Source organism: Belonocnema kinseyi, chromosome 8, assembly GCF_010883055.1.
Source record: "Belonocnema kinseyi isolate 2016_QV_RU_SX_M_011 chromosome 8, B_treatae_v1, whole genome shotgun sequence".
NCBI lineage: Eukaryota > Metazoa > Arthropoda > Insecta > Hymenoptera > Cynipidae > Belonocnema > Belonocnema kinseyi.
Genome location: NC_046664.1, coordinates 136,398,634 through 136,415,310, shown reverse-complemented (window position 1 = coordinate 136,415,310; position 16,677 = coordinate 136,398,634). Strand labels below are relative to the sequence as shown.

Below are 16,677 nucleotides of genomic sequence, written 5' to 3'. Positions count from 1 at the left end.
GCTCTGCGCGCGATGGGTGCCGCGTTTGCTCACAGTGGACCAAAAACGAATTCGTGTGACAACTTTCCAGCAGAATTTGGCATTATTTTCGCGTAAGCCGACGGAGTTTTTCCGCCGATTCATAACCATGGATATAACCTGGATCCACTACTACACTCCTGAGTCAACGCAACAGGCAAAACAGTGGGTTCCACCGGGCCAAAGTGCTCCAAAGCGTCCAAAAACACAACAATGGGTCGGAAAGGTTATGGCCTCCGTATTTTGGGATGCACATGGCATAATATTCGTGGACTATCTTGAAAAAGGTAAAACCATAACCGGAGCATACTATTCATCATTATTGGACCGATTGAAAATCGAAATCGCCGAAAATAGACCGCATTTGAAGAAGAAAAAGACCGCTTTATCATCACGACAATGCGCCTGTTCATTCATGCTTAGTTGCACAAGCAAAATTGCATGAAATCGGCTTCGAATTGGTTCTTTAGCCACCGTATTTACCAGACCTGGCCCCCAGCGACTATTACTTATTCCCTAACCTGAAGAGATGGCTCACCGGTAAGCGTTTTTACTCAAATGAAGAGCTTATAGCTGAAACTGAGGCGTATTTTGGAGACCTTCCGATCGAGTACTTTTCGGATGGTATCAAAAAGTTAGAAAATCGTTGGACTCGCTGTATCGACCTGTTAAGGTTATATGTTGATAAAAAAAACAATTGGAGCACTTCTTTCTTTGAGGGTAATTTACGCCCACGTAATTCTGCTTTGGGGTGTCCTATTAACCATATAAAATCCGAATCACGCGTATTAGTCATAACTGAAGATTCTTTAAACTTAATATTTTGATAAAGAATCTAAATATATTTTATGCAACAAGACCAAAATAGTGGCTTCAATAACGTTGCACCGATAGTTTTACGCGCACGTATCTCTTCCTACTGATGTTCGGAAACTTCTGTCAGCAAATTCAATCATTGTCATAGTTTGCACCTTTGTAAAAGAGTATCCACAAAGTACGATATTTTCAAGTAAAAGAGGTACAAATAAAGTGCAGGTAAGACTGAGAAAGATAATACACAATTATTTTGTAGAGGAGAACTTATGAATGCTCTTTCAAACTCGACAGATCTACGCATCTGAAACAAATCTTCTCGTTAAAAATGTTTAGAAGTTTAGAAAAGCTGCCAGTAGACTGGTACAGGTAGAAGAAAATTTTGAATTCTTATTGTCCATTCCGATAACCTGAGCCCAAGATCATAAAATTCGCAGGTAAGTACCTCGCCCACTTCCCCATAATCCGCTTACTTTAACAAAGGTGCCCAGGAAAAGTTAATATTTCCTTGGACAGTTGACGATTTTATGACCTTCGATTGATTATTCAACCGGAAACTTTGAATGCATGGTGTCACCTCTAAATGTTACTTAAAAATTATTTTAAAAAATGGTCATTAGTTTTTCAGTATGAGAAACAGGTTTCCAGTTGCAAATAATAAGAAATCGAAAGTCTCTCATTTTAGTCCACACTAGTGTACATGGGGCGTTGTGTATAAAGAGAGCAGAGGCAACATAGGACGTTTGAAATGGGAAGAGGAGAGATATGAAATGAGATTTGGATGTGGTATACAAGTGAGAGGCAAATAGAGAAACAGATTTAGGCAAGTCGATGAGAGGAAAGACGGAAGGAAATTGTGTAGTCAAGGTACAAACAGCTCGAATGGTTAACATGCAAGAGTCAGGAGGAAGAATGGTTGAAGAAACTGGAAAATCTGAGAGACCTGGTGGCACAAGAATTCAGAATAGTAATTAAGAGGATGTGTAGGCAATAGGTGCTGAGATAGTATATATGGCTTGTTTGTAAGAATTTCTGTGACGGATATGTAAATATTCTCAAACACCTAAAAGAGAGAGAGTATAAACAAATAAAGAAGAATTAGTAACTACATATTTCATCAAAAATGAGTTACGAAAGCTATCATATTTCTAATATTGTTTACTATCGATCTGTAAAAAAATTCAATCATTTTTTGCCCGTATTGTTTATAATTTTGCAAAAATAATTGGCCATATCTACACCAGATTTAATTCGATGTCGTAACTGCATAAATGTAAATGCGCATGCTTACCTGTGTAGTTACGACTTCCTGAACAGCAGGCGTTTGAGTTAGAAACGGCCATCTTAAATCAGGTGCTAGGTAACCGCTAAACCACTTCCTTTCAACAAAAGTCGAATTCAAGTAATTTTTCTGATTCTATGTAAGGATTTAAAGTTTTTACTGTAAATCTATCCCAGTTTTAAATCTGTGGCTTTTGTGAGTTTATCACAAGTGTCTATAGTTTATATCACACGTGATTTCATTATTAGAGAGTCCTTTCTAACCCCAAATCACTGCCTTTATTAATTTTACGTATATCGTACGATGCTTTTGAAACACGTATTTAATTTACCACTTTACAGAAATGCGGTTGCAGTGTTAGATTAATTTCTTCAATTTTTCTTTCAATCGTTTGTAATTACAAATTTTGCTGCCACAGCAACAATCCACTTGTCGGAACTACAATTTCACCACGAATAAAAGAAAAAAAATACACTCTTTTTCTCATTTCCTTCAAATTTAGCATTTTGTTAGTTTGTATATTATATCCAAAAATAAACTTTGTCTTTTTACGTCGATTGTGCTGCCATGTAGTTACTACTTTTCTTAGGAAGGACGAACGAATTCCAGAGATGTTTTTTGATTTATGAGTCAACAGCTTTTTTTCCCCAAGCGTTTTGCATAAAAAAGAGTAATTTTTTCACCGCTCCAACTAAAATAGGATATAAAATTGCATAACAAATAAAATTAACAAATTAACAATTAAATTAAAATGATTTCCTCTAGACAGTGTGACAGTGTGACAATAATTATTAAAGAAAAAGTGAGAAGATGAAGCAGAACTGTCTTTATGGGTGATAGTTTGGAGTTGAATACGTTTTGGAGCCGTTGCGTTATAAAACCAGGATGGTTCCTGATGATTCCTCGCACATTGTGAAGGAGATATCAGATCCTGTCTCCCAATTAATTCTCTTTAAGTTGAGTCTAATTAATCACATACTAGGGGGAGTTGAAGCCAACGATACACAGATAAGCCAGTATATGCAGATTCTCACAGTGACAATAGCAAAATGCGATTTCTCTGTCTCAACATTGAATTCCAACTATGAAGCACTATCGTCGGATTTGAACAAATTAACGGACCAAAATGCCCTCTTACTCACTCAGATAAATACGGCAAAATTCGCAGATCTCAGATCTTCAATCCCTTCAAAATCAGATGTCGGAGGACTTCAAAGAATGTAGAGAGGAACTTGACAATCTTAAGCAAACATATGAAAAACGTCTATTAAATTTGGAGCAATTAAACCAGATCCCTTTCACCTGAAGTCAATGATGTAGCTGATATTATACATCTTTACGATTTGAATATTCTCGCAGTATCCGAATCATGGTTGCTACCAAACATTCCTGATTTAGCAGTAGTTATTAAGAGGTATAATATAATTCGCGCTGTTTGAAGAAGTAACAATGTTCTCTACCCAGGTCTTAGACCTGAATAATAAGTTTTGTCCGATCCGACGATTTCGAATAGCTAGATCAAAGTCGCCATGGTTCTCTGATTGTGTAAAAAAGATCTCCAGAGCTAGATACAGGGCTCGCTGCAAATGGCGTAGGACTAATTCGGAATCTAGTAGAGCTAAATTTTTGTACCTTCGGAACTTCGCCAATTATGTTCTAAGAAGGGATACCTCTCGTCATTCAATGATAGGAGCTCCTCTAACCATATTTGGAAAAAATTAATCTAGCGCGGGTATGGTCTAGACAGCAACAACATTCATGGAGTACATTACTACCGGACCCTTTCGGGATTAATGATTTTTACATTGACACCATCCCTCCGGCACATGCCTCACAATCTCTGCTTCAGGACATACGAAATTCGGCAAACAAATTTCAGACATATATACGCGGACGACATTCAATTATATGTGCGATGTAAATTAGAAGATGTTGAGGGGGGATCAGCGATTCAGAACGCGGTACTGAACTGCATGGCAGACTGGGCAGAATACCTTGCATTAATTGTCAACACGTCCGAATCGGTTATTCTACCGATAGGTAAGGTGGGCACTGACCTGTTACCTATGTTTAAAATCAACTCTTTACAGCTTAGACTTAAAACTTAGACCTGATAATCGACTCTTAATGGAGCTTCAAAGAACACGCTATTAAAAAGTTAAACGCAGCCTATATCCGTTTGTGGAAGTTATATCCTTTTCGTAGATCGCTTCCACATAATATCAAATTGATGTTAATTCCAGCGTTAATTCTCCCCCTTTTTGATTACGCCTTTGTACTTAATGGGCCTGTCCCGAATGCGTCCTTGAGGAAGAGGATACAGAAAGTGCAAAATTATTGCTTTAGATATGCATTTGGTATTAAAAAATTCGACCACATTTCGCCAGCGGTCGTTGAATCCGGTTGGATATCAATGGATCAGCGATGGAAGCTGCATCTCTGCGTTGTCGCCTTCAACATGTCCAGGGGTGAACCCCCATATTTGAGAGAGCTTCTTGCTACTATGGTTGAGAGACGTCCTCGAAAGTCACTCGTGACAAGATCGGACGGTAAATTTGTAGTTCCATTTGCCCGATCGTCTAAAACAGAAGCTACTTTTTCCAACAGGGTGCCGCGCATGCCTAATGATCTTCGAGACCTGTTATCTTCTTACACAATACGTTCTGTTAGAGATCAAATGTCCGAAATTCTCCACACAAGCACCTAATTATTTTATCACTATATTATAAATTTTATAAATGCTTCCTGCCTTTTTGTTTTGTTTCTTTCGGTTAAGCTTCGTTATGATATACCTTGCCTAGTTAGTGCTAAGATAGTACCCAGCAGTGTAGGACGATTATACCCCTATTTCAGACTACTCTGTCTCCGCGTAGAGAATAAAATTGTCAAATTAATTAAGCAAATTTTAATTATAATTAAAAGGGTAATTTTAAGTTAGTTTGTAGAAGGATAGGTTGGAAAGAAACTTGAGCTGAAGCTCTTCAACTTTATGTAGACTGGGTTCATAATAAAGATCTGTTATTACAATTTTTATTCAGAACTGTTACTCGGGTGAACCCTGTTATACATCATAGCCACGGACTAAGTCAATTGACTGATGAGATTAGAATGTTATAAGTTGATTCAACTAATCTATTACGATGCTTTAAACCTCCTGCGATGATGTTGTAGGTATACAATTACGAGCGGCCACGAGCATTGGAGGTGACAACAGTCACCTCTGGATGCTTTCTTAGAGCTACAATCTGCCACTCCACGGGTTTTTAGTCGCTCACTTCCTGATGGTGGAGAAAGTTTCTTAGAATGCGACAGGTGTTTAATAAAACCGCCTTATGAGCTGCTACCAATACCCTACTGACTCCTAAATGTTCAATATGTTCAGCGCATTTTGCGTGCACATTGATTGTAGCCGAAATCGCAATGGGATGAATAAATGCATGATTCACATTCCTCCATATGGTCTTTACTTCATGCCTTAGCTCGCTATACTTGTGGATCTTGGTTGTATAGGTTGACTGAAAATTTTGGTTAAGCGGACAAGCAATATCGATGATGTTGACTCTTCCACCTTTTTTCTCTCGTATCACGATGTCAGGTCGATTGGCCCGAATGTAATGATCCGTTTGGATAGTAACATCCCAATATAATATGTGATTTTCGCTTTCTAAAACAGACATTGGAATGTATCTATAGAAAGGTATCCGACTTGTATGTTGGTGGCGGTAGTGAGAAAGTGTGTAGTGACGGGCGGTGAGAAGTTTTCTTTCGGAGTTTGTGTGGAAGGTATGAATGGAGTGTTAGGGTGGAAGGTCAGAAGGTGAGTACTATTGTCAGGGGTACTTTAGGAAAATATAAATTAATTCACATTGTAGTTTGGCGGTGGGATCTGGCTAAATAGGAAAGTGAGGTTAGGTTTTCAAGGGAGCGGGGCAGTTTTGTGATCAGGAGTTTGGACCTTCATGGCGGACAAGGGTAGTTCACGTCGTGCTGGGGGCTGTTAGGGGTGAGAAAAGGGTGTCTGGATGTGAGAGGTGAGATAGGGCAAAGAAACTGAAATTTTAGGGCGGTAAGCGACAGCAGCCTCAAGAGTCATCTGTTGGCTGCAGTGCGTACTTGGGTAGAAGCGATAAGGCAAGGGAGAGAGCATCCAGTGGAAGCGAGGCGAGGATTTCTTGAACAGTAAAAAGGGAGAGTAAAGAGAGTCCGAAAAAAAGCGCGTGAAAGAGTCCATTTAAAAAAAGCGGACGAATACGTAGGTCACCCCCCCCCCCCCCCCCCCCCCCCCTAAAATTAAGGGACAGACGGAAAAGGAGGCTCTCGGGGTGCTGATAGGCGAGATCAGAGGGTTAAGGGAGGAATCAAGGGGGGCTATGGAACAGATATAAAGTATGAGGGAGGACCTGAGGGTAAGGGATAAGAGATGGGAAAAGGAAGTGAAAGCGACAAGGGGGGAAGTAGAAGGATTGCAGAGGGAGTCGGCTTCGGTGAGGAAGGAAAAAGAGGATAAAATAAAGGAGATGGAAGATGATATTAGGATGTGGGAGGAAAGGGCAGAAAAAGGCTGGAAAAGGTGGAGGACAGGTCGGGAATGGAAGTAGTGGACAGAGGTGCGGGCGTGAAGCAAGGTATTTGAGAGAAGGTGGAGAGTATGATAGAAGAGAAAGTGGGAGAGCGAAGGAATGATAAGGAGAGAGCGGATAGGGAAAGGATAAGGGCAATGGAGTTGAGGATGGAGAGAAGAGAGAAGGCAGATAGGAAAAATTATATAGTAATAAGAGGATTGAAGCTAAAGAGCGGGGTAGAAAGGGAGGGGTTGGAAGCGCTGCTACAGAGCATGGGGTGGGTTAAAGGCAAGGTGGGGGAACTTAGGATGGAGGGGAGAAAGGACAATGACAGGGCTAGGAAGGAGAGTAGCGAAGGGAGATCGGCGAAGGTAGGGTATCGGAAAATAAAAATAGAGGAGAAAATATGGGTATAGGACAAGGAGAAGGAGGTGTTGTTGAAGGAAGTGCGGGGGAATTTGTTTCGTGGGAAATAGGGGGGTAGAAGTAAAGCAGGGAGGAGGAGTATTAATGGTGCTGTACTGGAACGTAGCAGGGGTAAAGAAGAAAGATGAGGATTTCTGGAGGCATGTTCAGGAATTTGATGTGATTGGACTGGTAGAGACGTGGGTAGAGTGAAAAGAATGGGGTAGAGTAGAGTGATAGTTGCCAATGGGGTATAGGTTGAGTGCTACAGCAGGCCGTCAAACTAAAGAGGAAAGGAAGGGCTAGTGGGGGAATTATAACAGGGGTTAGGGATGGATTAGAGAAAGATGTTTATGGAGAGGGAGAGGGGTAGTGCTTGCAAATGAGGGCTGTAAAGATAGGAGGGGTAATGTATAAGTTTGTGACTGTACAATAAGGATAGGATGGAAAAGATTAAAAAAGGGTAGAAAACCTACTAGGAGAGAGAGATGAGGGTTTGATGTCACTGGGGCTTTGAAAGAGCTTTGAAAGAAAATCGATGGATAAGGTAATAAATAAAGAGGGGGAGATTCTAAGAGACTGGGTGAAGGACAGAAGCTGGGCGGTGGCGAATGGTATGGTAAAAGGGGACGAAGAGAGAGAATACACGTATTTGAGTAAGATGGGTGTATCGTTGATAGACTATGTGATTATGAATATGCAAGGGGGAGGGGTTAGAGAAATTCAAAGTGGAAGAGAGGGTGGAATCAGACCATCAGCTATTAAATTTGTGAATACAGGGGGAGGCTGGCGAAAGCCAGGATGGGGGAGAAGAGTCGTCAGGGGAGAGGGTGTCATGGGCGAGAGAGGCGATAGATAGGTATCAGGAGCAGTTGGGCGACATAAGCTTTGAGGGGGAGTCTGTGAACGAAATGTGGAGGATCTAAAAGAGAAAGTGAAAGGTTGTGTGCAAAAGAAGGTATTTAGGAAGAAGAAGAAAGGAATGGTGAAGCCCTGGTGGGACAAGGAATGTAAAATGATGAAGAGAAAGATGAAAAAGAAGCACAGGAAGTGGAAGGAAGGAACCGCGAAAAGGGAGGAGTACGTAGAAATGAGGAAGGAGTTTAGGGCGACTTGTAAGAAGGAAGAGCAGGGAAAGGAAAAAAAAGCTGGAAGAGGAGTTAAGAAGTGTTGAGACAGAATTGGACGTGTGGAAGATAATTAATAGGTTCAGGAAACTTAGGGTGGGGATAAGTGAGTAAATAGGGAGCGACGATGGGAGGACATTTTTCAAGGATGCGTTTTAGGGGTCAGATACGCGGAAGAGAGATAAGGGGAGTAGAAGAACGACGAAGGTAGATGAAGAGGAGCTGAATAACTAGGAGATAGAGAAACAGAAAAGGAAGTCGACAAAATGTAAGACATCAGGGATGGACGGAGTAGAGAATGAAGCATGACTGTTTGGCACACAAGAGGTAAGGCAGAGACTGAAGGGGGTAGTGAAAAAAGTATGGAATGGGGAGGGATTCCTAAGAGGAATTACGCTAATAAATACTGCGTACAAAATATACGCGAATGTCTTGGCAGAAAGGATGCGCAAGGATGTGGAGGGGAAAGGAATATTGCCGGAGACGCAGGCGGGCTTTAGGGAGGGAAGGAGTACTTTTGACAATATTTACGTCATGCAGCACGTAGTGGATAGAGAGCTAGCCAAAAAGGGTGCCAAAGTGTACGCGTTTTTTGTAGATATAAAGGGCGCGTTCCCTTCGGTGGATAGGAAAAGGTTGTGGGAGGTAATGGAAGAGAGAGGCCTGATCGAGAGGGTAAGGGAGGTATACGAGGAGGCAGAGATAGGGGGTTTAGGCAAAGGCTTAGCCTAACGCTTTTTGCAATTTTGATCGCGGATATGGAAAATAAGCTAGCGGCTTGAGTGGTAGTTGGAGTTAGGTTGGGAGGAGTCAGGCTATGGTCACTCGCATATGCAGATGACATAGTGCTGCTAGTGAAGAGCGAGGAGGCCTTAAAGGAGATGATGAAAAGTTTGAGAAGATACTTGGAGAAAAATAGGTTAGAGTTATATGCGGACAAGTCGAAGATTATGGTGTTCAGAAAAGGAGGTGGGAGAGATAATGGAGGGAAGTGGAAGAGATAAGTGGTGCACGAGATGAAAGAGTTTGTGTACCTGGACGTCCTGTTTCGAAGGAATGAGGGGGGGGGGGTGCATTATCATCTAAAATAGATGGTGAGAAGGGCAAATGTGGTGATGAGGCAGGTGTGGGGGCTAGGGACGAAGTTCGCAGATGATTTTGTAATGAAGATGAAATTGTTTGATTCGCTAGGGATGAGTGTGTTATTTTACGGAGTGGAGGTGTTGGGGTGGAAAGTGAGGAGGTGAATAGGATACAGGCAAGGTATGTATAAGTGTATAAGTTGGTTCAAAAGAATGGCATGGAGAAAGAAAAGGCTAAAGGAGAGGAAAGAATAAGAGACTCAAGGTATAACGGGAACGATGTGTGGATTATGCCGAGGAAGAGAGCGAAATATTTGTGTGAGAAACGAGAGAAAGGAAGTCAGGAACTTATAGCGAGAATGAGGTACGGTTGCATGGAAAATTATAATAGGTCCTGGCTTTCTAGAGAAAAGAGAATGTGTGAATTGTGCGGGAAGGGGATGCAAAAGTTGAGCATTCGTTGGAGGAATGCGAAGAGTTGGAAAGAAGAGGGATAAGTATGGAAGTATTGTTAAATGAACGGGGAGACAAAGGGCAGTAGCATGGGTGAAGGCGGTGTTGAGTAAGATTTTGTCTCTTTTTTTGTCTCTTCTCTTGCGTGGTTTTTCCAATATTATTTTTTAAGATTAAAACCAAAACTATGCTACTATCGAAAAATTATTGATGAAAAATTTGTTAAGCTCTTTTTTGGGTTTTAAACTTATGTCGATTTATTTTTTTCATAGCTTGTGCTTGTTTTTCTCTTATTGACTTTTTTATATCGTGTGTTGTTAGGTTTAAAATTTTCATTTTTGTCATGTTTTTTAAAAATTTGAAAATTATATAACTCTAGTCATTTGTTTCTTATCAAAAAAGTCATAAGGCAAAATTGTTCGTCTTTTTATGTATTGCGAATAGCCTCATAGAATTTGTAAATCTTAAAAAAGTGGTTTCCAAAATTTTAAAAATGCTCTAACTTTTTGAATTTTCATCCAAAAAGGCTGGTTAACACGTTTGATCTTTAGTTTAGGACGTTCAAAGATTAGACCAAAATCTAATCCAATTTATCAATTCTGTCCGAAGTTATCCTGCTGACACACTAAAACTCTACTACATACGTACACACACAGGCAGACAGACACATTCGCCGAAATTGACTTTTCGGGTTCAGAAGGTTTCAAAACGTGGATATTTGACAACAACGAGGGGAGGTCAAATTTTACACAAAATTTTATACCTTCTTTGCTGAGAATGTAAAAAATTATTCTTATTCACCCTCACTAGAAATTATTGCCTGATAATTTTTGTACTAATTTAAGACATTTTTTAATAAATCTGAAATGATGGGCTAAACATTGATTTGTCCAAAGATACTTTTCTTGTCTCGCTTTAAAGTGCTCAGCAAACCATACGTAATGCTATGGCACTGTGGTACTCTCTCGTATTACAGTTTCACGCGCGGTAAAAGTGCCACTTACATTTCTTTTACCACAAATTTTTCATATTCCAGAAAACCCCCATTTCTCCTTTAATTTTTCAAATTATAATTCTGCTTATTATGTTGTCCTTTGCAATTCTCAATTAAAATAATTTTACTTTAAATACATTGACAATTCCATTACTTTGTTCCAAACTTACAGAATTCTTGTACATTGTTGAGTATTGCTTCTCCATTAAGTTTTGTCGAGAATTCTCATAAATTGCCCTTTTTTCTTATCCGCATTTTGGCGTTGATGGTCATCTTTTTTAATTTGGAATCTTTTTGTACATTTTTTTGCTTGATGGCGATTCGCTACCGAAAATCTTAATTTAAATAATATTTGTATTTACTTTTGCATTAAAAATTCCAGAACATGCGTCATCGTCAGCCTATAAGGTAGTAAGAGGTCGCTGGGAATCCAAATGGGTGACGGAGACCCATTATGGCCCAGTATCGGCAGCAGAACCGCCCACGCGAATTCTTACCATTATGTGATGTCTTGTTCAATATAATCTCATTGGCTTCATACTTTTGCGACGTTGTCTTCGATCTTGCCATGGGGTACGCTCTTGCTCATCATCCCTCAGCTCCAGCAGCACTTTTTCCTGTCAGCATCACCCTTGTTGTGGCCTCTCTTTTTATATCACAGGTTAGCATTTTAACTCAAATATAGAATATTTGTAATGTATAATTATTAAAAATATATGCATCTTTTAAATATGATAGTAATTTTGTATTCGATCAGGTCGTCAGTATACGATGGTACCTCTGGGGTGCGAGAGGTAAACTAACAAATAGGGTGACAAATACTAACTGTGATTTAAGTCACGAGAAGAAGACTGGTAGTTGGACGATGGGATGGGTGTTACTACTTCATTCGACTCAAGCTGGTGTGCTCTGGCGTTATTTTAAGCTTTTCATCCCTGTCGATCTGACTTATGTTAAACATGAAGTATGAAACGATATTTTTACATTATAGGTTAAGGTAACAATTTCTTCAAATTATGCTCTTAAATTTTAATTATTTTACAGGTTAGAGAATTATGCGTTCTACGTTTGATACATGCGTTTTGCGAAGCAGCTCCAATGTTACTGCTGCAGCTCTATTTAATATCAATAGGATTCGAAAAAGAAATTGAGCTGAATCAAGGAAATGGAAAAGTCGGAACAGCAAGAGATCATGACAAGTTAGAAAAATTGACAACAGTATCAGCTGGGCTATCCCTCTGGAGTGTGTGCTGGGCTGTAGCAAGTTTTAGCAAAGGTGCGGCACGTCTTAGGAATTTGGAACGTTTGGTTCTTACATGGCTGGGCGTTTTGGCTCAGCTATTCTGGCGATTAGGAACAGTAAGTGCTCGAGTTGGTGTTCTGATTGCTTACGCGTCTCTCTATGGTGGTCAGTGGCTATTGGTAGTAATGGCCCTCCACTGGCTATCAATGCTCACTTGGTTAATGCTGACGCCTGACGGATTGTTCAATGGAGGAGAACGCCTTCCCCTTTTCCGCAAAACATTCCTTGCGTCACTTCTTGCATTTGTTTATGTATTTGTCTACCTTAATCTCCATGAAACTAATCATCGGCAAAAGATGGTTAGTATTTGTTTGTTTAAATGAATTTTTACAACGACGGCAATAACATTTAATTTCCTAAACAAATGTTTTATTTGGCAGGTAATTTTTTATACTGTGATGTTCCTTGAGAATAGTTTGCTTATTGGAGTGTGGGCAGCTGGTGTCAATAGGACTGACGTTCACTTCGATCACCGACCCCGACCAACTATATTTATTATCACTCTTTTAGCTTTATTTTTTGGAGGTCTCTGTTTCATGGGTCTCTATTACAGGTGGGTTTAAACCTTTTTTTTTTAATTATAAATAAATCGCGTTGTTTCTTAAAACTGTGTTCAGCTCCTTTGATTCTTTCCTTTGTTCAGATTTTTTCATGTAAGGCGTCTAAGATATGAAGCAGGTGGAAGAATGAATGGGACAAACGTAGTAGCTTCATTGACCAATCAGGTTTGTATATATAAAAAAGCTAAATCAATGAGTTCGTACTGCAGATAAATGTGTCCTATTTTATTATTTATTTTAGACCATGTAAGGAGGAACACCTAACGTTGGTAACTGCAATTATAGTTATGAAATGATATTCATGTATTAATAACTAAAATGAATTCTTCATACCAGATAAACGCATAGGAAAGAACGAGGAACACGTTTATCAGGAATGAAATATCAATTTTAGGTATTATTTCGTTACAAAACTGTTTTGCAATGACTATCATGATGGGAACCTTTAGATATATGGACTGAAAGGCATGTAATACTCACCCAATTTCTACTTAACCGGCATTTTTCTATGCGACAACTTACGTTTACACGAATGTAAATATCGAATCTAAATCTTAGGAAGTTCAGTGGAAAACAATAAACAACGATTTATGGTCCTAAATTTGTGAAATTACAAACTAAATAAATTATTTTTGGAAATTTGTTGACATTTCCAGAAATTTAACATCATACGAGCCTTTTATTTAATTTCTCAAATTTTCAACGTTATATCAATTCTTGTGGATAGAAGTTTTTGCAGGAAAATCTCTGTAAGTATGAATCTGGTAAGTATTACATAACCTTCAGGGCATGTGATACTTCGTCCTGTGTTAAATCTCGTTCAGTTCTCCCAAGTTTTTGTCCACAAAAATTTTAAAAAATTTTTACTGAATTCGGAGATGTTATAAAATAATGTAACAGACATCCCCGAACTCTTTTTTTTTGTTAGGGATAATACCAAAGAAATTTTATTCTGCTAAATAAAAATTGTATGCATGTGCACTATTTTGAGGTTAGGATCAGTTTTCAGCTCTTTCACTGCGATAAAGTTGGTGTCTTTCGTACCGGCGCTGTCGATAGCCATTTAGAAATTATTAAAGAATGGAACATTTTTAATTGCCTATAAACAAGGTTATTTCAGGGACATTAGTTACTATATTTTTTGCTTGTCCCAAATTTTCGGTCAGAAATATTGTGTAGTTTAAAAGTAAATCTGGGGAGAATGGTAACACTCATAACCTCAAAGTACACACATTAATCAAATTTAGCAAAATTAAATTTTCTTAAATCATTCGACAAACGAAGAGTTCGGGGACGTCCGTTAGCATGTTCGCTATCATTCCTCCAATTGTTAAGACAAAATCTTTATTATTGTATGAAAACAGCCGTGAGAATCGAACACTGGTAAAATCGATAATTTCCTAAGTATCAAATGCCCTTAAAGTGCTTCAAACGGTTGTCGAATTCTCAAGGGGCAAACTAAATCTTAATGGTTGAGTTGTTGAGCGCCACATTTTAAGCACATGATCTAAATACAAAAATACCTGACGGTTCAGCTCGCTTTTTCCCGAAAAGATCATTTTTGTTGTTGTATTTTGTAATTGAATATAAAATGTTATTTCTCGCTTGAGGCAGGAACGGAAAGCGGGGGACTCGCCTGTATTCCCACGTGTCCCTCAAGCGGCTGCCAATTAGGTTACATCAAAACTACATCTAAACGCACGAATTGTTGGCCACAATATTTTAATCACATAATCTGTAGGCAATTACACCGAATCGTTCACCTCGCTTTTTCCCGAAAATGTTCTTGTTTTTTGTAATTGAAAGTGGAGATTATTTTTTCTTGCTTGAAACTGGCTGGTTGTGTACAGTACACAGGCGCATTCCAGTGGCATGGTGCAAGAGCGTCAAGCGTATAAAGAAGTATAATATATATTTTTTTGGTTTCTTCACACAACTTTCGCTATGAAATGACTATTCGTACGTGCATTCTTCATCAATTGGCGAATTACCGAAATAAATGTTTTGGCAACCAAAAAGTTTTCAACTGTGAAACTTTAAAGAAACAAAGTTTGTAATTTACTATTTTCAAAATTTTGAAGATGTTGAATTTCTAACATTTATAGTTTAAAGTTGTAAAAATGTTTCGCGTCAAGGCAAACAAATAATTAATGTAATAAGTAACACAAATGTTGTTATTCATAAATTAGCGCACAAAAGTCAAACATCAATTTTATTATTTTTTGTATAGAAGTTAGGTGTATATATTGGTGTGGTTGGGGGGGGGGGGGTGAAGAGCTCCTCGATAAAAGGATGCACGGTATCATCCACACAAATGTGGAGGATCAGTCAATGTCGTGTGTGCTAACGTTTGCTTTCCTTAAATCGCCCGGATTGAATTGTGGTACGGAGGGTTTCATTTTGGCATGCCAAGCCGGTGTCATTTCCACCTTAACATACCGTCACCACATTATGAGCCAACACATTCCTGATGATAGCTGCAGGGTGTGCATTGCACACCCCGAGCATTTAACGCACATACTATCTAGTTGTCCAACTCATGCGGGAAAGACCTACATTCAAAGGCACAATGCGGCACTAAGAGTGCTTTATTACCATCTCTGTCACTCCTATGGCATTCACCTTAATATCGCTCCTCTAAATGCTCCTAGGGAAATCGAATCAATTGTCGAGAATGGTAACTGCCGCATATACTGGAACTTTATATTCTCGACAATTGTTTTTGTTGCACACTCGAGACCAGACATGGTTCTTCTTGACTTCGAGAAGCGAACCATCTTCGTTGTCGAATTTTCGCACCAGCTGACAAAAACATAACCAAGGAGAATGAAAAGAAAGAGAGGTATTATAGAGACCTTATAAGGGAGTTGCAACGATTGTACCCGGAATATTTTGTTAAACTAATCGTCCTTATCATCGGCGCTCTTGGAGGTACCAAGCTTTGACTCGTTAATAGCCTGAAAAGCATCCCTGCGTGTCAGCAATATGCTAAAACACTTGCGGGAAAAATGCAGAAGGCGGTAGTCCTTGAATCACTCCGTGTTCTCAGGGTGCGCGAGACTTTTGCCCGATCGTCGTATTGATTCCGTTACAGACTGTAACCACCTATCTCACGATCGTGAGACGTGGTTGTGGCTGAAATTTTACCGCGGAAAGGAGCTGGTGAAAATTTTCAGATTAGCATGCGTTCCCGGCGAAATCCTGCGATTGTCCTTACAACAATTTTTTTTAATGTGTGTGTGTGTGTGTGTGTGTGTGTCTGTCTTTCTGTGTCTGCTAGGAATTAAAGAGGTAAAACAATTATTTTTCCCCAAAAAATGTAAAAATAATCTATTTTTATTGAATAGTAATAGTTGGTAATTGCTTGAAGTATTACATTCTGTTTTAAAATTTATATAATCAGTTAAACAATTAATTCATGTTTATTTAGACAATTTCTAAAAATTGAGCCAGAGATGTTAAATTTTTCTCCAATTCGTATTCTGAACTACTTTTTCTTGAATAGTTACATAATTTTGATACATTCATTCTATTTTTTAACATATCTTTATTTTTTTAAACAATTTTTATTTGGTGTAGCAGTTTTTCCCGATAACTTAAAGAAAAAGGAAATAAAATAGAAGACGTCCAATTATTTTTCTGACTGTACAGTTTATAAAAAAATATATTCATAATTTGTTAATTGTTTGAACAAACATAATTTGCTTAAAACAATTATGTTTCTAAAACATATTTTTTAAATCGTATCAAGCATTTCAAGTACGATATTACTACAATATATCTTTCAGTAGTATCAATTAGTACTGTTAAATGTATATCAATTTTCAAGTCTCGCAGGTAATGTTCGTTCTTTATCTATTCTGGGGCGTTTTCTTGCAGGAGAGATGGAGAGATTCTAAATCACGAAAAATGTTATTTCGTAGTGATGAAGTAATATATTTCGTAACTTTAAGTTTTTTCGTTAATTTCAAAATTAGCTTGTCTTATGCGTTTTATTATTCAAATGATTTTAGATGAATTGTAGTAATTGTGCAAAGTTAACGAAAGTAATATTTTTATCATTGTAATTATTATAAAT

The 16,677-nt window shown here is 38.7% G+C and overlaps 1 protein-coding gene across 4 annotated transcripts in view; it reads left to right on the top strand.

The window, feature by feature from the left end:
* Positions 1-16,677, top strand: part of LOC117177628 — a 164,459-nt gene that overhangs the window by 35,046 nt on the left and 112,736 nt on the right. For all 4 annotated transcript variants that reach the window (XM_033368413.1, XM_033368414.1, XM_033368416.1 and 1 more), the window contains exons 2-6: positions 11,119-11,397; positions 11,494-11,700; positions 11,781-12,338; positions 12,420-12,592; positions 12,683-12,764. In XM_033368413.1, coding sequence (XP_033224304.1) covers positions 11,191-11,397; positions 11,494-11,700; positions 11,781-12,338; positions 12,420-12,592; positions 12,683-12,764 — 1,227 coding nt within the window. In that variant the 5' untranslated portion in view covers positions 11,119-11,190. The remainder of the gene's footprint in view (positions 1-11,118; positions 11,398-11,493; positions 11,701-11,780; positions 12,339-12,419; positions 12,593-12,682; positions 12,765-16,677) is intronic.